General features: G+C 31.1%; 1 protein-coding gene and 1 long non-coding RNA gene across 2 annotated transcripts in view; one reads left to right on the top strand and one right to left on the bottom strand.

Moving 5' to 3' along the window:
- The first annotated feature begins 1,585 nt into the window (after nucleotides 1–1,585).
- LOC143058907 (uncharacterized) lies at nucleotides 1,586–2,139 on the top strand. The gene is made up of 2 exons (XR_012973284.1): nucleotides 1,586–1,783; nucleotides 2,066–2,139. It is a non-coding gene; the product is annotated as an uncharacterized LOC143058907 (long non-coding RNA).
- A 1,277-nt stretch (nucleotides 2,140–3,416) lies between these two features.
- Nucleotides 3,417–23,597, bottom strand: part of LOC143059016 (microfibril-associated glycoprotein 4-like) — a 55,663-nt gene continuing 35,482 nt past the window's right edge. Inside the window, exon 5 of the mRNA XM_076232476.1 lies at nucleotides 3,417–4,760. Coding sequence (XP_076088591.1) covers nucleotides 4,507–4,760 — 254 coding nt within the window. The 3' untranslated portion in view covers nucleotides 3,417–4,506. The remainder of the gene's footprint in view (nucleotides 4,761–23,597) is intronic.

Genomic DNA, 23,597 nt, shown 5'->3' with positions numbered 1-23,597 from the left:
TGCCTTAACTTAAAACGAATGTATGATAAAGCCATGGGACTTTAACGTTTTAGGTTTGCAAGCCATAAAACCATGAAAAAGACAATCGAAAATGATCTGGTGTAAACCGGAATCAGTGTCAAGTAAACTATCATAAAATAACCAAAAGTCACATTTTTCAAACCGGAAGTAACAAATGTTCTCCTTTTTTACATATTTTTGGAATCAGCATACAATAAGCTATCATTCAACACATATGAAATAACATTTTAAAGCAGATTTTAATATTTTCATTAAAATAAATATTGTTTTGGATGGAAAGACCTTCAATTGTTCTCTGAACAATTTGTTTTTAATCCAATCTGTTTTACTTTTATTGTTTCAATTGTTTCGCATTTTTTTCATGTCTGGGCCATTTAAACCTGTCTTCGCTGAATGAGTTTTGCTCATTGTTGAAGGCCGTACGATGACTGAGAATTGTTAAAATGAACGTTATGTTGTCACTATTCGATGGTTATCTCTTTGCCAATCATACTCATCTCCATTTTTATATGATAGGAAATTCTGTTAAAGTGAAATACTTGCCATCTATCATCAGTTGATCATATGGCACATATAAAGGTATATTTTAGTAAGTTATATATAACCAGATGCTCCGCAGGGTGTAGCTTTATACGACCGCAGAGGTTGAACCCTGAACGGTTGGGGCAAGTATGGACACAACATTCAAGCTGGATTCAGCTCTAAATTTGGATTGTGATTAAATAGTTGACACAGCATAGGTTTCTGACACAGAATGAATGTGTTCTAATGAACTTAAAATTTTTGTTTTCTCTTAGAGCAATTCACTATGCTGTTGAATATTAATCCTCTCAAAAAAATGTTTGAAGAAATTTTCTTTTTTATTTATGAAATTTCAAATGAGAAAAATTGAACCCAATTTTTTTAATCACATCCCCCTTTCCCTTATTGCAAAACTAATCTCAATTAAAATTTCTAATGGAGTTTGCAACAATAACTACTCATTTAAATACATCATAAAATATTAAGATGTAAAAAAACTGCTTGTTATCACTGAATGGTAAAGATTATTTTTATTTATCAGTTGGTAGTAAAAAGTGAATATACTATGTATATTGTATATAACAAAGATTTAAGTTGATTCTGGACAAAGAAAGATAACTCCAATTAAAAAAAAATCTTGCTATTGCACAATATTTTGCAATTAGATATTTCTTGCTTACTATTCTGGACAAAGAAAGATAACTCTAATTAAAAAAAAAATTGCTATTTCACAATATTGTGCAATTAGATATTTCTTGCCATTGCGCAATACTGTGCAATTGAAAAGACTTGCTATTGCACAATACTTAATATAATAATTTTAGATCCTGATTTGGACCAACTTGAAAACTGGGCCCATAATAAAAAATCTAAGTACATTTTTGGATTCAGCATATCAAAGAACCCCAAGATTTCAATTTTTGTAAAAATCAGACTAAGTTTAATTTTGGACCCTTTGGACTTTAGTGTAGACCAATTTGAAAACAGGACCAAAAATGAAGAATCTACATACACAGTTAGATTTGGTATATCAAAGAATGTACTGTTACCAGTGTTGATTTTTTATTGTTTAACAGAAATTCTATCGATTTTTCATAAGTTTTCCCGGACTATTTTTTATTGCTAGATTTTTGTACTTTGAAGTTCGTTACTGTCCCCCTTACTTTTTTGTTTCCTAAATTGAAAGCATGAACGTGGTCACAGGCATTTAAAAGTATCGTAAACTACGCCAACTCACAATGTAAGTTTATAATTCATAGTTTTTAATGATTGTATGATGAAAGTTAATATGTTTCCACATCAAGATAAATTTTGTATATGTGTATATAAGCCAAAAGTGAAATATGATGATTGTTAATTTTGTCACTGTTTTTACAAAAGTATGGAAAGCCATTTGGTGCTATAATTTTTGAATGATTTGATTGAAAATTCATTTTGATACATAGATTTGAACTGTTAGTTTTATGATTTTGTAGTCATGAGTATGATGAGTTAGCTAAGGTTTTGTTTTTGTTTTTTGTAGCTTTTTACCAACATCACAGCACACATATGTAGAACTTGTTATTTCATGGTTTTCGAAATAAATGATATACATTACTGTGGCTTATGGTTATACTAGTATGCACTGAGGCAGAAAAAGAACCCCATTTATATTCAATTTTTGATGAAATCAAACAAAGTTTAATTTTGGACCCCGATTTGGACCAACTTGAAAACTGGGCCAATAATCAAGAATCTAAGTACATTTTTAGATTCAGCATATCAAAGAACCTAACTGATTCATTTTTTGTCAAAATCAAACTAAGTTTAATTTTGGACCCTTTGGACCTTAATGTAGACCAATTTGAAAACGGGACCAAAAGTTAAGAATCTACATACACAGTCATGACAGTTAGATTCGGCATTTGAAAGAACCCCAATTATTCAATTTTGATGAAATCAAACAAAGTTTAATTTTTGACTCTTTGGGCCCCTTATTATGTTGGGACCAAAACTCCCAAAATCAATACCAACCTTCCTTTTATGGTCATAAACCTTGTGTTTAAATATCATAGATTTCTATTTACTTATACTAACGTTATGGTGCGAAAACCAAGAAAAATGCTTATTTGGGTCCCTTTTTGGCCCCTAATTCCTAAACTGTTGGGACCTAAACTCCCAAAATCAATACCAACCTTCCTTTTGTAGTCATTAACATTGTGTTTAAATTTCATTGATTTCTATTTACTTAAACTAAAGTTATTGTGCGAAAACCAAGAATAATGCTTATTTGGGGCCTTTTTTGGCCCTTAATTCCTAAACTGTTGAAACCAAAACTCCCAAAATCAATCCCAACCGTTCTTTTGTGGTCATAAACCTTGTGTCAAAATTTCATAGATTTCTATTAACTTAAACTAAAGTTATAGTGCGAAAACCAAGAAAATGCTTATTCCGCCCTTTTTGGCCCCTAATTCCTAAAATGTTGGGACCAAAACTCCCAAAATCAATACCAACCTTCCTTTTGTGGTCATAAACCTTGTGTTAAAATTTCACAAAAAGTATTCGGACGACGACGACGACGACGACGCAGACGACGACGCCAACGTGATAGCAATATACGACGATTTTTTTTTCAAATTTTGCGGTCGTATAAAAATGTATAGACATCTATAAATGAAATTTCAAATTAACGAAAGATCATAATTCACAATAATCAATATAATAAATAAACTTTACCAAATAATAACATCCATTTCAAGGCAAATAATAATAACAAAAGTTGGGGTATGTCTGGGTTTGGTCTCTTTTGTTTTTGTTTTTTTTTTTGGGGGGGGGGGGGGGGGAGTGTAAATGTCCAATTAATCTACCCTATTTACATAAAAAAAAGAAGCACATCAAGATACATGGTTTTATTACATATACGGACTGTCTACGAGAAAAAAAGCTTGTATACAATTTTACGTCAAAAAATCCCGTTGGATTAAAACTGTATCGTATGACATTAAAAGCGTAAATATTCTGATATACAATTCCTGCAATACGAAGTGACTCGTATATTTATTCAGACGCACTACTACATTTATAACTTAATCAATAAAGAGAAGTGATATGATTACAAATGTGACAACCATCCACCAGAAACAAAAGGCCATGGATGTTTGTAGCAATAGATTACCGTACGTCGACGTTAACAAAAAACTTATACTGTAAAATAAGCTAACAAAAAAAAAAAATACAAAAAACGAGAAAACCAATGACATGTTCTATTCTAAAATAATAAACGAAAAATATAAGATGGCAGATAGCAAAAAAACCCAATAACAATCGATTAATAGGCTATTTAAGAATCTGTATGCCGTACGTATGCTTGGAAGCGATATACAACTCTATTCTAACTCGAGTCTACAGTTTTGAAACAGAGAGAATCATAATTATAAAATGCACATATAAATAAGAAAGAGGTTGACTCACGAGGTCAGCGCAAAACCCAGAATTCCGCTCACAAAAAAACGACATAAAGTACCTATCAAATAGAACTTGAAATTATCAAAAGTCAGATAAGCCAATTACAAGTAATACGACGATTATGTTTTCCCCAGAGAAAAATATCACCCAGTACACATGCAAGTGATTTAGTGTTTATACGTCATAAACAGTTTGAGTCATGTTTTCAAACGAAAACTAACTTTAGTAAAATATAATCTTTTCATGTAAACTGTTTGATTGTTGTCAGTCATGTTTGTAATTCAGTTAGCAGTAGTTTACAAATTTTCAGATCACGTAAATCGGACACAGAGAGACGAATCAAGGTAACAAAACAATCACTGAGAGAATCTCAGGAACTGTAAAAGGAGCTAAATCGATGAAATTAAAGATCAGACAACGATACTGGTATATATAGATCTAAGACCACAGAGAGCTAAGACAACTATATATTGTATCGATCAATCTATCCGTGATGTTGATCGTTAATAACTGTTTATGTCAAGGTTTTGGTTTGATCATCATCATTGTCTTTTTGAGTCCAGTCTTTCCTCTCCACAACTTCCAATGAACTGCCTGGTTAGAATCCTTTTCTGAGTATAGACCATTAATATTGGCTAAAGAACACGAATGATACCACCAGGCTCCTCCTTTAATGATCGCACAACTTCTTTCATTTAAATCGTTGTCCCTGTCACGAGTACTAAACATGGTACCAGTCAATGATATTCTTCCAGCAGTCACCATACTATTTCCTGTAAAGCATGTTAAATATGACACTATATTATTATGTAAAAGCTTTATCAAAAGTCACTGAAACGGAAAAATTAGGACAAGGTCAATAGTAAAAAAGAAATCATTGGGTTGTTTTATACAATTTTCTGACTCAGATTCTGATTTTGTTCAATGGTTAAGAGTTAAAGATGTTGTTACAAACATAGGTACATGTACATATTTATTGGTAGGATGCATTTATATCCCCCAAGAGAACACCAAATATTCATCAAAAGATGCTTTTATTGAAATTAAAAATGAAATGTTTATTTTTTCTATAAATGATGAATGTATTTGCCGTCTTGGTGATTTCAATGTCAAAACAGGTATATTACAAGATTTTGTGCAACCCGATGAGTCAATAGTTGAAATTTTGATTTATATTAATATCATGATTTAATAACGTATATGTATGATTATGCTTATTTACTTAGATTAAAACTACCATTGCATAAGAAAAGTACCTGTACTCATAAACCAAATGCATATGGTCACAAACTGTTAGAATTCTTGTAAAAGAAATATGTTAATATAATGAACGAACGAGTTGGTAAAGATCGATTACTTGGCGAGCGTACTTTTATAAATTTAACTACTATTGATTATTGTTTGTGTTCCTCTAATTTACTTTCTTGTGTGTCAGAGTTTGAGATAAAGGAGTCATCCCCGATATTCTCTGACGTCCATAGACAGTTAAACTTAACGCTGAACTGCCGGGAGGCGTCTTAATCTTCTGATGTAGTTAATTTACTTGCGATAAATGACCATAATCGCTCGAGACGATGGATTACAGAAAAAAAGCTTGTGAATAACCTCGTTGAGGATGACATATTATCTGAACTGAATTTTATGATTGAAGAATTGGATAGTCAAAGCAGTCTAAATACAGAAACCGATACAGCAAATATTAATTCAGTTGTTGATAAGATTTGTTTGCTCTTTAACAAAACGGTAAACAACACTTTTGGTATCATAAGACCAAATAAAAAGTATAATAATCTTAATGTACATAGACGGTGGTTCGATAAAACATGCGAAGAGAAAAGACATCTTTTTCATAAAGCATGAAAGAACTATAACCGTTTCAAAAATGAAACTAATAGATCGTGTCTATCAATTGCAAGTCGCAAATATAAATCTGCAATGGATACTAGTTTAAAACAATATCAAAATAAAATTACGAGCGATTTTTAAAGAACATCATCAAAATCAGACACGGAAAAATTTTGGAATATTTTGAATCGTTTTTCCGAAAAAAGAGGTCAATCCATTTAAGCATCAATAGCGGAGTTGTATAACTACTTCAAGGGGATGAATGAAGTGGGGAATAAAGTTATCGAAACCGATGTAAATCTAGATGGTGCAAATCTTGAGGATAATAACAAAATATTAATTGCTCCTATATCTCAAACTGAAATAGAAAAATGTTATTCTGAATTTGTATAATGAAAAGGCTAGAGCCCGTAGAGGTATAGACAATTTAAAAAATGAATTTCTAATATATAATAATGGTTTACTTTTTTAAATTGTTATTTGGATGGAGAGTTGTCTCATTGGCACTCACACCACATCTTCCTATATCTATTCATATTTTGCTACTATTGTATGTAAAACTGTTTAATTTTATTTTTAACAGAGGTATTGTCCCTGAAATTTGGTCTGTTGGTATTATTAATCCTGTTTTTAGAAACAAAGGAAATGCAAATGAACCTAAGAATTATAGAGCAATTACACTAATGAGTTGTTTCGGAAAAGTTTTCACAGGCATTTTGATTAGTAGACTGACACTATATGCAGAGGAAACTGAGCAGAACTTTCGATACTGTTTGGCGAGTGGGGTAATGGAAAAAATATTAGAAAAAAAAAACATAAATGGGAAATGTTTTAATACTATTTTAAATCTTTATCAAAATGTAAAGTGCTGTGTGACAAAGAACGGTGTAAAGTCTGATTTTTTTTTGCCTGTAACATATGTGTTAGACAAGGTGCAAACCTCTCAACTTTTCTTTTTTTCATTGTTTATAAATGACATTGAAGAATATTTTGAAAATAACGTTATTGAATCGCTTGATATTATTGATGATATAAAAATGATGTTTTAGATACATACTTCAGAATGTTATGGCATGTATGATATACTGACGACACTGTCTTAATATCTAAAACTGCTGAAGGAATGCAAAGAACGTGATACATTTTTTTTTTAAATATTGTAAAATCTGGAAGTTACAAGTTGATATAGATAAAACAAAGGAGGTTATTTTTTCGAAGAAAAGAAATACACAGAATGTTTAATGCATGTTAACGGCAATGACACAAATATGTGTGAATCATTTTATTATTTAGGGATTTTGTTCAATTTCAACAGCAGCTTTGATGCAAAGAAAAAATTAGTGGAGCAAGCACATAAGGCATTATATTCTGTGTATTACGTATACAAGATAAGAAACATGAATATTCCTATAGATTTACAGTTGAAGATATTTGACACGCTTGTCTCACCTATTTTGCTCTATTCTTGTGAAGTTATTGGTTTTGATAAAAATGAGAATATTGAAAAGGTGCACTTATAATTTTCAAAGAGAATACTTAAAAGAGGGACGAAAGATACCAAAGGGACAGTCAAACTCATAAATCTAAAACAAACTGACAACGCCATGGCTAAAAATGAAAAGGACAAACAAACAACAGCACACACAACACAACATAGAAAACTTAAGAATAAACAACACGAACCCCACCAAAAAACTAGGGGTGATCTCAGGTGCTCCGGAAGGGTAAGCAGATCCTGCTCCACATGTGTCATCCGTCGTGTTGCTTATGTGATAACAAATCCGGTAAATAGTCTAATTCGGTAGGTCACATTCATGAAAGGGAAGGGGATTGTAGTTACGACGTAAGGAACATATCCGATATTATTTGTGAAACGGTTATTCCATAACGGTCAACCAACTCGTGATGACGTCCGTAAAATTTACGAAGAGATGATTTCAACTTCACCATTTGGAACTCTTGGTTTAATAGCTTCCTTGTGAGCAGCAACCCTCTATCAAGAAAATCATGATAGGAAATGCAAGCACGGGAATATCGTATCAGTTGGGAGATATATACCCCGTATGCAGGTGCTGCTGGAATGTTGCTACTTAGAAATGGAAAGTTCCCAATTGGAAAGCTGAAATCATCTCTTTTGTCGTAAAGTTTTGTTTTCAACCGACCCTCATTGTCAATTTCTAGATGTAAGTCAAGATATGAGGCCGACTTAACTGTATCTGTAGTATCCTTTATCTCTAGCTCGATTGAATAGATGCGTTCCACATAGTCACCAAATTTTGAATTATTTAGTGAAAGAACATCATCTATGTAGCGAAAAGAAGAGTTAAAGGATATTGCTAACTTCTTATCTTTCTTCCTAAGAAGTTTCTGCAAGAAGTCAGCTTCATAATAATAAAGAAACAAGTCGGCAAGTAGAGGGGCACAGTTTGTTCCCATTGGAATGCCGACAGTCTGTTGAAAGACACGTCCTCCGAACGTAACAAATATGTTGTCAATCAAGAAATCAAGCATCTTGATAATATCAGTTTCAGAGAATTTTTTGTTCGAATCAGAGTGATCCTTTACAAAGTAGGATTTATCCCTCCCTAAGACAAGATACTTGTATCCACGTTGCCCATTCTTTTTTACGAAGCAAAGCAATACCAACTCTTTCAATTTGTCTTTTAGTTTGGAATGTGGAATACTAGTGTAAAGAGTAGAAAATTCAAATGTTTTAATAGAGTTAGATTGTATGTACTCTATAAGATCTTTGGAATTTTTAAGTATCCACATCTGATTCACGCCCCCTCTAGAATAGTCAGTTAAAGTATGAACCACCACACCAAATTATTTAGTTTATGGAGAATTGGATCGTTTTCCCTTGACAATTAATATGAAATGTAGAATATTAACATACTGGAATAGTCTTTGATCCTCCAACAAACTATCGTCAAAATTTACCACTTTACTATTTAGATTGTTTTCGTACGATACGCATGGAAATAAGTTTACTTTTGACGGAATTGGGCTCAGTTTTATTTTCTCAGACCAGTTACATGTATCTGGTGATTTCTTAAAGTTATATATAAAACAGATACTACGTAATAAATTGATGCAGAAGTGGAATGCAGATTTGGCAAACACTTCTAGGGGTCGTTTCTATCTGACATTCAAAACAGATTTTATTTCGAACCATATTTATTACGACTTAACAGGTATTAAAGAACACATATTACTAAATTGAGATTCTAAAATTTCCTATTGAAGGTTGCATTTCTGTAAATATTGACAATGCAATTTCCCATAGGGACTCCTTCTACGGCTAAAACTGTACTACTTTTACTATAAAGTTTTGAAAAATCTTATCCTAGAATTGAAAGTTCAGTTGCACCACAATTTTTTTCAAAGGTCAAAATATAGGGCTGTGCGGCATATTTTCAACGTTTATATGCCCTGAACCTCCCAGAGTTTAAACTAACACTAATTTTCTAAACTACCCATACCTCGAATGAAAGGTTACCACAGATCTCAATGTAAACAATATGCACATGTTTATGTACTGGTAACATTCCCAAGTTATGTCTTTGTGAGATGGAACACAGAGAGCATAACTGGGAACCAGTATGTAAACAAAATAAATTGTCTATGAATATTCATGATCTCCCTAAAAGAGGAGTGCTTTGAGAAACAGCTGTATTTACAAAGTGCAACCTATACAGACATTTATTCAAATAGAAAACTCTCTAAAATCCTTCCCGCATTAATACTCATTTATCAGAATTATAGTCTTAAAGAAATCACTGTGTATACTCTAAGTTTTTCTTTACTATACATTTTATATCCCCTCCCCTATTTAAATTTTTATAAAGAATTTGAAAACAAGACTTTAATTATTGCCAGCTTACCCTATTTGCATATTTACTGATAAAAAATGCCTAGAACCTGTTTGAAACTGTTTTGATAATATATTGAAAGAAGAATATCAGAATACTATAAATGTAATGTTTAGCAGCATTACAACATTCAAGATTATATAAAGTATCCAATCCAGCCTCTGTCTCCAGTCCACATCTTACTATATGCCTATTTGTCAATTAAAGTACACATTTTCTGCCTCAAATGGTCAATTTAGAATTCTTGTCACAACAGTATCATCTGGAACTATATATCTGACACAATTTAGCTAATAAATATACTAGAAGTGTTCAAACAAAGCCATATTTCTAATAGGTGTATGTATGCATATACCAGTCTGAGTTATAATTTCACTTAAAATGTTGTAGAGATGACTGCTAACATCTGATTTTTGCATAACTTCCAAGCATAGTTATTGTTTTCTATATCAAAAACTTTAAAATCATAAAATCATTACATTTACAAGTTAAATTATTTGTAGGCAATTTTCTATGTTTTTTGCCCCTGGGGCCTCAAATTTCCTAAATCATTCTGCTGTTTCTAGTAATTAGGAATAATTAGTACATATTCAGGATAGAACACACTATTGTAAGTTTTCTTGAGATATTTTTGTTTTTCTAGCTTGTATTTATTATGCCGTGGTGACAAAAAAGCTGATTAAGGTGTTGCGGCTTACTTTTGGGTTATCGAAAGGACACAAATACACCATAAATAATATTCAGGAAGGATCTATGAGTTTCAATGACTGCCAAGAGTAAATATAAGCACTTCTTAACAATTTACTGAACAAATATGCAAATATTATGAATTTATTTTGTATCCAGGACTTTAAGTAAACTATGCATACTGTAAACTGTCAATTTATGCTGAGTCATCATATTTAAGGCCCAGGATTCTATCAATCTTCATTAAATATTTATAAAACTTCATATTTGAGTTAATTTCTTTAATTTAAAATCTGTGAAATAAAGCAAATTTGGTTAGATTCTGAATGTTCCCCTTTTTCACCCTATGAAACTGTTCGTTGGAGAAACGTTCCCAACAATAATCGTATATGTGAAAAATACGCAGATGTTCAGTTGGAAATAAGTTCCACTATCTTTTTATGTTTCAAAATGACATGCTATTGGATCTCCGATTTTTTTTTATTTCACAATATAAATTGAATAATCAATGTCAAGCTTAAATGTTTGGTATGCTTATACATGTTATACTGTCATATAAAGTAACTTACACACTTGTTTCTGTATATCAAAAAAAATGGTCCACTGTTTAAAACCTGGACTCCTGTACCCTCTCTATCCCCAATGTTTTTTTATTTACACTGTTCATTGTAGATTTTATTGCTTTTTGTATATTGTATAATATTATGTTCTGTGTTTGCTTATGTTGCACACTTGTGTGCCTGGGTTGTTGAAATAAAATCTTGAAATCTTGAAAACCAGAACTTGAATATGTTTCGGCTTTTAGTTTTCTCTTGAGTACATTAATTGATTATATTGAGCAGAAATGGCGGTCTTAAGTCACAGATATTGTACCATTAAACTTAAAAACAATTGTCAAGTAATAAAATAAACGGAATGAAAAAGAAAAAAACTAATGTCCCTCCAGTGGTGTTTGACGGCTTAAATTTGAAAATTCAAAACCTTTTGCAAACGTTGAAGATACGAATTAACATTCAACAAATGTTCTTTATTTTATTTTTCATTGTTCATAATTCAACATTCGATTTCAACATTCAAATTACATCATTCAATGTATAACTTTAAACATTCAATGTATAACTTTAAACATTCAATGTATAACTTTAAACATTCAACATGTTCAAAATTCATATTCAATATTCAGCAATCAATTTCAATCAACATTTGTTATCAACTTTCAACCTTCGTTTTTTAACATTTACAATTTGATTTCATTATTTAGCATTAAAAACTATTTGTTAACTTTATTTCCTCCCATGAATCAATTCTAATCAACATTCGATTTATAACATTTTCAACTATTAATTTTAAACCTCCAGTATTCGATTTTAATATTCAACATTCTTTTTCCTAAGTACAGGTGGAAAATAAAATTTGGTAAATCCATTTATTAAGGGCTTCGTAACTCATTACTGACAACTGATAGTTTATCGACTGATAACAAATAACAAGTCCCCTTAAAAACGTAATGTACAGATACAAAGGGAGGTACAAACACCTGTGAAAAAGTGAAAAGCAATTGTGTCTTTTTTAGAAAAGAAACTAGCCCAAGTCGTGTTAATCACAAGCGCCAGAGGTTACCAATGGGACAATCATAAGTCACAAGTCTAAGAAAATCTGACAATGCTTTGACATTGAAACAAATGCAACGAAAGGAAAAACACCAGAGTGTAAAAGACTACAAAAATGCAACGAAAAGAAACCACCAGTGTGTAAAAGACTAAACAAATGCAACGAAAAGAAAAACACCAGTGTGTAAAAGACGAAACAAATGCAACGAAAAGAAAAACACCAGTGTGTAAAAGACGAAACAAATGCAACGAAAAGACAAACACCAGTGTGTAAAAGACTAAACAAATGCAACGAAAAGAAAAACACCAGTGTGTAAAGGACGAAACAAATGCAACGAAAAGAAAAACTCCAGTGTGTAAAAGACGAAACAAATGCAACAAAAAGAAAAACACCAGTGTGTAAAAGACGAAACAAATGCAACGAAAAGACAAACACCAGTGTGTAAAAGACTAAACAAATGCAACGAAAAGAAAAACACCAGTGTGTAAAGGACGAACAAATGCAACGAAAAGAAAAACGCCAGTGTTTAAAAGACTAAACAAATGCAACGAAAAGAAAAACACCAGTGTGTAAAGGACGAAACAAATGCAACGAAAACAAAAAAACACCAGTGTGTAAAAGACTAAACAAATGCAACGAAAAGAAAAACACCAGTGTGTAAAATACTAAACAAATGCAACGAAAAGACAAACACCAGTGTGTAAAAGACTAAACAAATGCAACGAAAAGAAAAACACCAGTGTGTAAAAGACTAAACAAATGCACCGAAAAAAAAACACCTGTGTGTAAAAGACTAAACAAATGCAACGAAAAAGAAAAACACCAGTGTGTAAAGGACGAAACAAATGCAACGAAAAGAAAAACACCAGTGTGTAAAATACTAAACAAATGCAACGAAAAGACAAACACCAGTGTGTAAAAGACTAAACAAATGCAACGAAAAGAAAAACACCAGTGTGTAAAAGACTAAACAAATGCAACGAAAAGACAAACACCAGTGTGTAAAGGAGTAAACAAATGCAACGAAAAGAAAAACACCAGTGTGTAAAAGACTAAACAAGTGCAACGAAAAGAAAAACACCAGTGTGTAAAAGACTAAACAAATGCAACGAAAAGACAAACACCAGTGTGTAAAAGACTAAACAAATGCAACAAAAAGACAAACACCAGTGTGTAAAAGACGAAACAAATGCAACGAAAAGAAAAACACCAGTGTGTAAAAGACTTAATTCCTGTATCTAATTAATAGAAAATTTAAGATTGAGATACCAGTTACACCATATGTGTTCACGGAACAACGCATTAGGTACACGTTTGATGAACAGATTGGGTTGGAAAGCCAGATCTATTAATTGTTGAAATCATTTAAGTAAAGGGAAAAATCCTAAAATAAAGAAATATTAAATGTCTTAGGTGAACTTTGCATGCAGTTATGTGGCACAGCTATGCATTTCCAACCGTAAACTCAGAAATTACAGTGTGAATGTATCATTCACCAAATGTACATGACGGCTGTCACTGATAAAACATGATCTTGAGATCACCCCTAGTTTTCGGTGTGATAAGTGTTGCTCAGTCTTAAGTTTACTATGAAATGTTTTGTAGACCTCTTTGTAGTTTAGTCGTCTATGGAGAAGCGGAAGATACCAAAGGAACATTCAAACGCACAGGTCGAAAAACCGCCATGACAAAGAGCAAAAACTACAAAAAGACAAAAAACAATCTGCGAAACACACCAAAGAAATCTGAAGACTAAGCAACACGAACCCCGTCATAAAAGTGGGGGTGGTATCAGGTGCTCTGGAAGGGTAAGCAGGTCCTGCCCTACGTAGCTACGACATTTGGAACGTATCCCTCGTCATGCAATACGTCGTAATTAGTTATTTTGCCATGATGTTGTTAGTTTCTCTTCAACGAACCAGTTTTGGATGTCCCTGTGGTGTATTATGCATTATTGGGACAATGTCAATGGACAAAACACAAGATTAATCATTACGACTTCAGAAATTGTTATCGTCAAATAAGACTATCAAACTTTAAATTGTGAATCTTTATTTTTGAAAAAGTTATCCCGTCGCAATCTTCGCAAAAAATAAAAAAATAAATGGAAACATTTCTGGATTGACCAATATATCAAAAGACAAAGTAACATCGTCGCTGTCAGTCTATTTGAAATAAATAAAAAATAGTGACCAATTAGAATATGGGATTTCTGGTCGAGGTGTACTAAATATCATATTCCGATTATTTGATTTGAAAGTTAACTGTTTTATGTAAATCGGCATTCGTTTCAAAATATTGTATTCATGTGATCGCAAAATAAACGATATAAGATATGAATCTGAGTTTTTGTGTTCATTACAAGTTTTTTGTTTAAATAACTTAAATGATGCACACTGGGCCCAATCATTTTGTGAACCTAATTTCATAAAAATGTTTGCCTTCTTTAAACTTAAATGTCTTTTTCGGAACAATTATTACCATTTAAGGTCAATTTAGCCTGACAGAATGGCAAATTTAAGTACAATATATATTTAGTCAAAATAAAGTACGAGTTGAGTGATACAAGAGCGGTATTTCTTTGTTTTGCTGTATCCATAACCAATTGATATGATATAACTAGTTAAACTAGGCGCCTCGATCTTGTGCTAATTATTTGGTTACATAATGATTACCTGCTGTTCCATAGTAACCGGTCAGATTGAAATTATAGTTAGAACTCTCATCACCAACATACATAGTACTGTATATAGCATACGCTGTATCCCCTGTAAAATCTTCAAGGTCAAATCGGACTTGGTAGGATCTTTGTCGAAGTATGAAATGTAGATTATCATTCCCTGTAAAAACAAATAATTATGTATGAAGTATTTGAAGGACATAATATTCGTTAAAATTGACAACCTTCAAATTTCATACACCTCCAGTTTTATCGTGTCAATTTGTGTTTTTTAAACGCTAGTGAGTAAGTTAGGACAAGCCTTTTCTAGTATTCACCGTTTTCATTTCCTGGTTACAAAATATGTTGTTTTTTTAATTTATCTTATTTTATTGAAATCTGTACATTTTTTAGTTCAAAAATATCAAGTACCGGTACCTTATCCGGGCCTCGTTAACATTAGTCAATAACATATATATACAGCTGTTAGTTTTTGTTAGTATTATACATACAATTTTCCCTATTTGAAAAAAATATAAACCATATCAGTAAAAATAACAAATGCACAGGTTATGAAAAATATTAAATGTGAGTAGTTGATTAAGTAATAAAAAATAAATATATTTAAGATATATATTTTAAGTATGTCCGTAGATTATTTTGAATCCAAAATTATGAAAAGAAGAGAAAAAAAAACAACAAAAAAAAAACAAAAACAACAAAAAAAAAGAAAAAAAAAAGAAAGTTAAATAAATAAGTAAATAGATAATTGAAAGATAAATATTCAATTTCAAGGAAATTAAAAGTTTTTTGTTTGTTTTTGGTTATTTATTTGCAGAGATGAATTATGTAGTTCTATATCATGTAAGAGACAATATATCATATGACAATTTCTAATAATTCATGTACATATATATGATGTAAAACAAAATATCTGATCATTCATCGAAAAGAATGGCAAAAGCATTCCAACTTTTGTCACAAATATCTACTCTTTTATCTTTAACAGCAATTAATTTGTCAGTGCAGTATACACTTTTTATTTTGCTTTGCACTGCCTGCATTGTTAAAGCTTTCGTAAAATATTTGCGGTTGAAAATATATTGTTTTATCTGCATATAAATCAAATTTGCAGCATTCCCCCTAAATGATTTTGTGATATCCCCAAATAAAAAAAATATTTTATGGTAAATGGAACACTTATATCATTTGACAAAAACCATGAGTCAATTTCATCAATGAATGTTTGAACAATCTCAAAATTCCAAGATAAATGTACAATAGTTTCTTCTTCTTCTTGGCAAAAAAAAAAACAATTTGGGTTGTCAGTGACCTTAAATTTATTCAAAAATTTATAAGTGCCAAAAATATGCTGATTTATTCTATATTGTAACCACTGCAGTTTGGTATTTTTTGTGACTTTAAAAGATAATTTTTTCTGACCAGTTTAAACTATGTTATTTTTAATTAATAGTGAATACATGTCTTAAGTACCCTTTGAGCTTTTAAAAAAAATCTTGGCAAATGAAGGAATAAAAGGGGTGACTAGTTTATAATTATCAAAAACATATCCCTTTCTTGCATTTTTTACTATGATTTATTATGGAAAATAAAACATTTTTCCATTTATTGTTAGATTGAAAAAGTTTTCTAACCCATGTAGATTTGAGTGCTATGATGAAGGAATTAAGATTGACCATTTTCAATCCACCTTCACCATGTTCACTGTAATCCTTTTGTAACAGCTCTTTCTTGACTCTATGAACAGGTGAATTTCAAATAAATGTAAAAATAAGCTCATTAATCTTTTTCACAAGTTCTTGATCTGGGTTTGGCAATGTAATTATAAGGTGATTAAGAACAGGTAATATCAGGAGTTCATAACTCGAATTTAAAAGGGGAAGTCTAAACATATAAATCATGACAAAATCAAATCTCAGACTTGATCAACCAACTGAATGAATGGTAAATAACTGTCATATTCCCGACATAGTACAGGTATTTTCCGAAGAAAATGGTGTCTCAAACATGACTTTATAGCTAACTTAACCACCGACTTGTCATTTTGGTCTTTTGTGGATAGTTGTCTCATTGGCAATCATACCGCGTCTTCTTTTTTATATTGTATGTTTTTGTTTGTATTAACTTACCAAGCCAGTGCTCTCCAGCAATGTTCCCAAATCCGGTTTTGTAATCATTCCAGAACCTATAGAAATCAACAGTTCCATCATATCTTCTTTGGATAGTCTAATAAGATACATTAGTCATGTAAGTGTAAATTAAAACAAAACTTTATTTCTATTATAGTATTGTATTTTAAAAATCAGCAACCGAATACTAGTAGGCAAATTTTCAATGATTATTCAACCTTTTTTCTGATGTAATTTTACAACAACAAAAAGAGGCGAAGAAACCCTAATTAATAAATATCAACGGTTTCAGAGAACAGATTTTATTCTAAGGTATTGAATTTCTAATTTTTATCTAAATTTTGGACCCATATGACATTTTCATACCGCTTTTTCAATATGGTATGGTAAATAAAAGCTAAATATTGCCGTTAATACATAGCTACATAGAGACCATGTTCAACATTTAAATTATTGAAAATAAAGTGTATGGAAGATTCTGATAAAATTAATATGTTTATATGACAAAAAAAGTTAGATTTTTTGTTAGAAGGCCACATAAGAGTGTGGTGAACATTTAAAAAGGTAAATTATTTTTCTACTTCATAAAGTTCTGTGGAGCTTTACGTCAGTAAGTATTTGTATAACCAGAAAAGAATTACAGTAATTTTCTGGGATGAACGTCTAAAAACTAAATGGGTGTGGTCTTTTCAGATACTATGAATAAATGAAAGGGTAGTATACATTTGTCTTATTAATCAAGGTATAAAGGCAAAGATGGGAGTAAAACTAAATCGAATCGCATTAACTTCAAAAAGAGTGCTTCCAGCGTTGATAGGGCAAGCATATTCTGCTTTACAAGCATCGCCCGTCACACCATTGCGAGTAGATATACAGTGGTAACTATGCTGACCAATAATGAAAAGTAGACAATTAGTTCAATTGGTCATTGTCTAGAAAACAAATAAAAAAAAAATTTAAAAGGAATTAACTGTATACCTAAAACTTTTAAATAATACAAGGAGCCTCGGTGGCCTATTGGTATAAGTAGTCAAACTACTGTACCACAAGCCAGTCATTACTGAGATTGTGAGTTCAAATCCCGAACGGGGCAGGTACACTAGACTTCAATCTTAACTGACTAGGATTGTTGGTTTTCCTACCGGTGCGTGGTTCTCTCCGGGCACTCCGGCTTCCTCCACCAATTAAAACTGACCGCCTTGAAATAGCACAGTGCTGTTGAAAGTGGCGTTAAACACCAATCAATCTTAATTGAACAGAGGTTATAGTCATTTTTAGTTTATATGCTTTAGGCAAAATATTCCGGAATTACTTATGATATGTATCCTATTTTTTATAGAAATGTATGACATATACAAGTTCCTAAATAGCAGCGCGTAGCAGAGATGACGTTGCCATTGTTTAGGAGTTTGTTACTTACAGTCCATCCTCCATTATGGATATCCATTTCACAGAACACTGTCATGCTGGGTCCGTTTTCAGGCTGGATAATGTACACTCCACTACATGATTCAGCAGGTAACTCGCTACAGTCCTTTGGTGGAGGATTTAATCCTACGATTGAAAAAAAAAAATAGGGAAAGCTATTAATTATGTGGTAGATTGAACAATATTGAAGCCTATTCGAAGGACTCGAAAACTTTAAACTCATTGTGTGTTGATGTGGTTGTCTGTCATATTAATTTTTTGGGGTTAAGAGGCCAACCGGAAGACAAAGAAATTCTACAGTGACTTCTAACATTTCAATTTTGCAGTTGTGTTTTAAGATGCTCGCTCATGGCAAGTTGTGTTCAACTTCTTTCATAATTGACATGAATTGTCAAAGATCAACAAATCAGGCCAATGCATTTCTTTTAAGACAGTTTTACATTTGGTCATACTGTGATCTTTAAAAGCTTACATTTTGGGCTTTACTCCATTGTTGAGGTCCGTACAATGACCTGTAATTGCCTGACACCGAAAAACGTCCCATAGTATCTAACTTGAGGAAAACTTAAAATTCATGATTTTAAATTTCTTATGGAGATTTGCCTTGATATGGAAGATAACTTTACAAAAAAGACAGAAATATCAATATAAATTGATACAAAATTATAACTTTACCGCTTCTATTCAACAAAATGTATTAATTATTGATATTTTAGCCGTCTTTAGAGTATAACAAACATCTCTACACGTGTTTTTTTTTTTTTTTTTTTTATCTTTTATCAAGTTACAACCTAGATTTCATATTTAATTAGTTGGCCATCTATTTGATTTTAAAAAAAAATCTCACATTGAACAAATTTAATTAAGCATATATTCTTTTTTTTGTGGTTTAAAGTTTCTTTATATAAGGTAGATGCTGAACAAATACAATTTACAGATATTAACAATACCAAATGTTCACATTATTTTTTCAAAATGGTTACAAAGCCATAAATTTGCAATTTCTTTAATGAAAAATGTGCCATAAAATAAAAAAAAGACTTTGGTTTTGTACATCTTATGAACAAAAGATTATATGATATTGTCAAATAAGAACTTACAATCCCATCAAAGTATCATATTTTAATAGAATTTTAAGAAAATCAACCATAAACTTCTCAAAATCTCCCTTCCAATGTTAATTTCCCTTAGAATTTAAAAATGCTAATTTTGAGTTTTCCTAAAATTAGATTTTATGGGTTTTTTCTGTGTATATTTGGGGTTTAATACTATAGATTATAACTTAACCATTTTCAGTTGCAATTAGTTTGAGGTTCAAACATAGTTTGACTGGAATGTATAATGTTGTTTGTATTTTAGTTAGGTTTTTCCATGGCATCATCAGTTCGTGTTTTACTTATGAGTTTGATTATCCCTTTTGAATTTTCGCCTTTCTTTTAAATGACACATGGTTTGTTGGTATATTTCGCCTCTCTTTTAAAAATTGATAAATTGTTAGGAGAAAATAGGTCAAATCTCATATAATTATCAGCGATTAGTCGAACTCGAACTCAAACTTACAAATGAAAAGCATATAATATCATATACACTCACGACGACATGCATCTTACAATGCATACATCCGAAAGTGGGAAACGGATACTAGAACTTCATATATTTTGATACAAAATCAATAGATACCAAAATGAAATTGATGCATTTCATTGGAAAAAAAAAACCCAAAATGTTACACAAAAAAGCAGCAAAATGACAGAGAGATAGTTTTAATTGGAATGATAGCCCTTAGATATTCCAATTAAAATAACACGTATTGACTGTGTATTAAATCTTGCAATTAAAAGAAAAACAAAAGTGTATTATCCCTTTTTCAATCAATTGAAAATGCATTTCTACCATGTTTTTGTATGAACAAATGAATATGTAATTTCTTATCTAATTACTCAGTTTTAATTTTCTTGAACATTAAAATGATACCAAATAATAGAATTTGCAGAAGTCTGAATATAAACATGATAAAACGTAATCATACCTAAAAACAATTGGTTGATTAATACGAAAAAAACGTAATGCGTAGAGTCTGGTTGCATTTGTTGAATATATACACCTGGAAAAAAGTATTGCACCACTTCCATTGAAAACAATGTAAAATGACATGAGTTAAGAATATGTATAATTTGGGTTTTTTCAAATATTTTTAAACCGTTTATGTTTTAAATTTTAATTTATGTTCTTAACCTACATTTCATTCAAATCTAATGCTACATGGATAGGACATAACAGCTGTACGTATTTTTTTTTTCGTTTTTCTTCGGTATAGAAGACAACACAAAGCTTGAAAAAAATATTTCAGTACAAATCTTATGATGCGTCTTAATAACACAGATTTAATTTTAAACCACACACGGATTATTTTGTTTTTGGTAAAACCCAAATTATAAACATTCTGCAATTATGCCATTTTACATATTGTTTGCAATACTTTTTCAAGGTGTATTTGATTTCAAAATACTGACGTTTAACGAAGACATTTAACTATCGACAAAATAAAATTGTGCCAATTTGGTTGATATCGAAAGAAAAATAATATTTAGAGATATTTTGTATTCTTTATGAATCAGACTAATAATCAATGTTTCATATGTTACGCACAGATGGGTACCGACCAAATAATGCATAACGTAAACACACGCCAACGCCGCGTGCACATAATTCGTTAGATATCTTCTATTTTCGCGTTAACGATAATTACATTAATGCAGTCAATACGGAAATTGCTAATGTCTACTCGTGTCAACAGGTGTTCACTTTTACAGATTTGACAAGTATATATTTACGGGCACTTAAAAGTAAATAGGTGTTTACTACATATTTCACAAGTGCACTTAACAGCATTTTCTTTTCGCGTTGAGCGACTGTGTAAATACTTTTTATTGAATAACGATTGTGTACATTGGTTTATTTATTTCATTTTGTGAAAACGACCTACCTTTATCTTAATATTTTACGCATATGTTTTTTTAAACCGAAACAATTGAAAAACAATTTTTATTCAAAGTATTAGCATTTATTAATTGCAAAAAATAAGTTCCAAACAATCTAAGGTGGTCCTTAACACTACAGGGTGATAGCTCTGTAAAGTCTGCTTAACGTTTTAATTACGTTGTGTTGTAAAAGGAATATGAAGCTTCTCAATGATCAAAATTGGTGTTTGTCAAATAGCTACATAACCAGTATAATTTTTCTGACAAAACTTGGGTTCAAAATTTTTAATTTTTTTATATTTTTGTTTAAGTGTTCAAAGTAAAGACTTTGACAAAATTTTATAAAAATTAAACGAGCCAAATTTATTTTAGTGAAAGTGTTGGGTACCATCTTAAGTAGCAGATTTTTCTATATTGCGTTTCAAAAGTCGTCAACATGCAATGGAAACCCTTTCTGTAAACTTGAACATCTTCTGATCGTTTTAACTCATCTCTAATTTCAGTAATGATGTTGCCAGATTCTTCAGTTAACTTGACAAATTCAATAAACCGACATAATATACTAACAGTATACTATTCCTAGAAAAAAACATTTCATACTTTCACTATAAAGTACAAATGAAATAAGTCATGTCACAGTTGGACGTGCCTATTTTTCACGTTAACGCGGAAGTAATCTCGAAAGTAAACGCCAGTTTACCCTTTACAAAGTTAGAAGAGGTGTCAACGCGAAAAGAAACTCCCATTTACTTTTATATCTACTGAAATTTCACAATGAACGCGGCGTTTTTATGAAGTGCACGCGAGCAAACGCCTCGTTAACTTTTTTGTCCGTCTACATGAAATGTTCGGTCTGAACAAAACGGTTCATTATGCACTTGAAGGTACGTTAAGGATGATATACCTCCATGGGCATAACATTTTACTAATTATTGGCGACACCGATATAATAATCATAATCATATCAAACAATAGATATATGCAAAACAAAGAGAAAATATCAAGCTACCTATGGTATAAGTCTTCGAGTAACACGGCTATACTTAATCAAGGTTCATAGATGTTCTGTGAAAAAATGTTGTATGCATGTCTAAAACCTTTAATTCAAAAGTTTGCATAATGTATTAATTTAAATTTATTACTTTTACTAAATACTAAGTATCAATTTTTGATGTGGCAAATGTATGAAAATTATATTCACTATACACAAATTAACAACAAAAAAAAAGAAATGAAAAAAATTAGCCTTACCTGAAATCTTCGTCAATGTTTGTGATTCCTTTGAAAATTCATTGGAAGGACAGCATTCACGGAATAATGAACAATGTTCTAAAATTGTGTCATAAGAACTAGAGCAGCAGTTATCATTTGAGCAAATCATAGCGCATTCGATTCTGGAACTGACTTTTATTGTTTTTATTGACGGCCCAACTAATCGGTTTTCCGTTTCTATATGGAACATTTGCGATTTTAAACTAAAACATGCAGAAAATTGTGTGAAAATTATACTAACTAATGCAGTTATAAAGTAAAGCATGTTTTCATATGTATGCCGCTACTAATTGCAACTGTTCCTTTTTTATAAAAGCCAATTTAAGAATATTAAGTGTGCGCGTCGGTTCATTTTTGATTCGATAAAATTTGATCATACGATATATTGCATAAATAAAACGTGCAAAACATATATAATAGTTGTTTGTTGTTAATTAATTCGTGTTGCTCAATTGGCCTACCTTCAAAAGCAATTAAAACTTGGATTATATCTTTTCTAATTAAATAGCAGCGAAAATTGTAATTGTACCGAACAATGCATTAGATGTAGTAAATATTTTATAGCTTATTACCCTCTGATATAGCTATACCATTATCTAAATGATAAAACTTATCAATGCTCTACAATTGTGTTTATTGATGGTCTGGGGAAACTGATACTTTTTAAGACTGATGTTGTAATTACACTTTGTCGTTCTTGTATGGAAACTGCAAAGTAACAATCGTTAAACAAAACAAAAACATCCAAAAACTATAATGGTAATTTGTTTTGTTGACATAGCTCTTTAGGATGTCTGGTACATTTAAAACAAAACAATAAATGTGCACCTATAATGTAACTCCCACTTCGGCATGAAAATTGTTATACAACATTGAACTCTTTATGATTAATCTTTGTTGTGAAAATAATAACATTTTCTAAATAATTCATGCTCATCACTTCGCTTATAAAAGCAAGAAAATTCTTGATTAAATTTCAAGATAAAATAGCAATGGATTTTGTCATTCTAAAGAACACAATATTACATCAGTTAATGTTTCCTAGCTCATTGCGATATGTAATTGCTATACAATCATCTAGAATAACATATTAGATGACAAACTG

The sequence above is a fragment of the Mytilus galloprovincialis genome, chromosome 14, assembly GCF_965363235.1.
Source record: "Mytilus galloprovincialis chromosome 14, xbMytGall1.hap1.1, whole genome shotgun sequence".
Lineage (NCBI taxonomy): Eukaryota > Metazoa > Mollusca > Bivalvia > Mytilida > Mytilidae > Mytilus > Mytilus galloprovincialis.
Note: the sequence above shows the minus strand (reverse complement) of the source record. Positions and strands in the feature narration are given on the sequence as shown.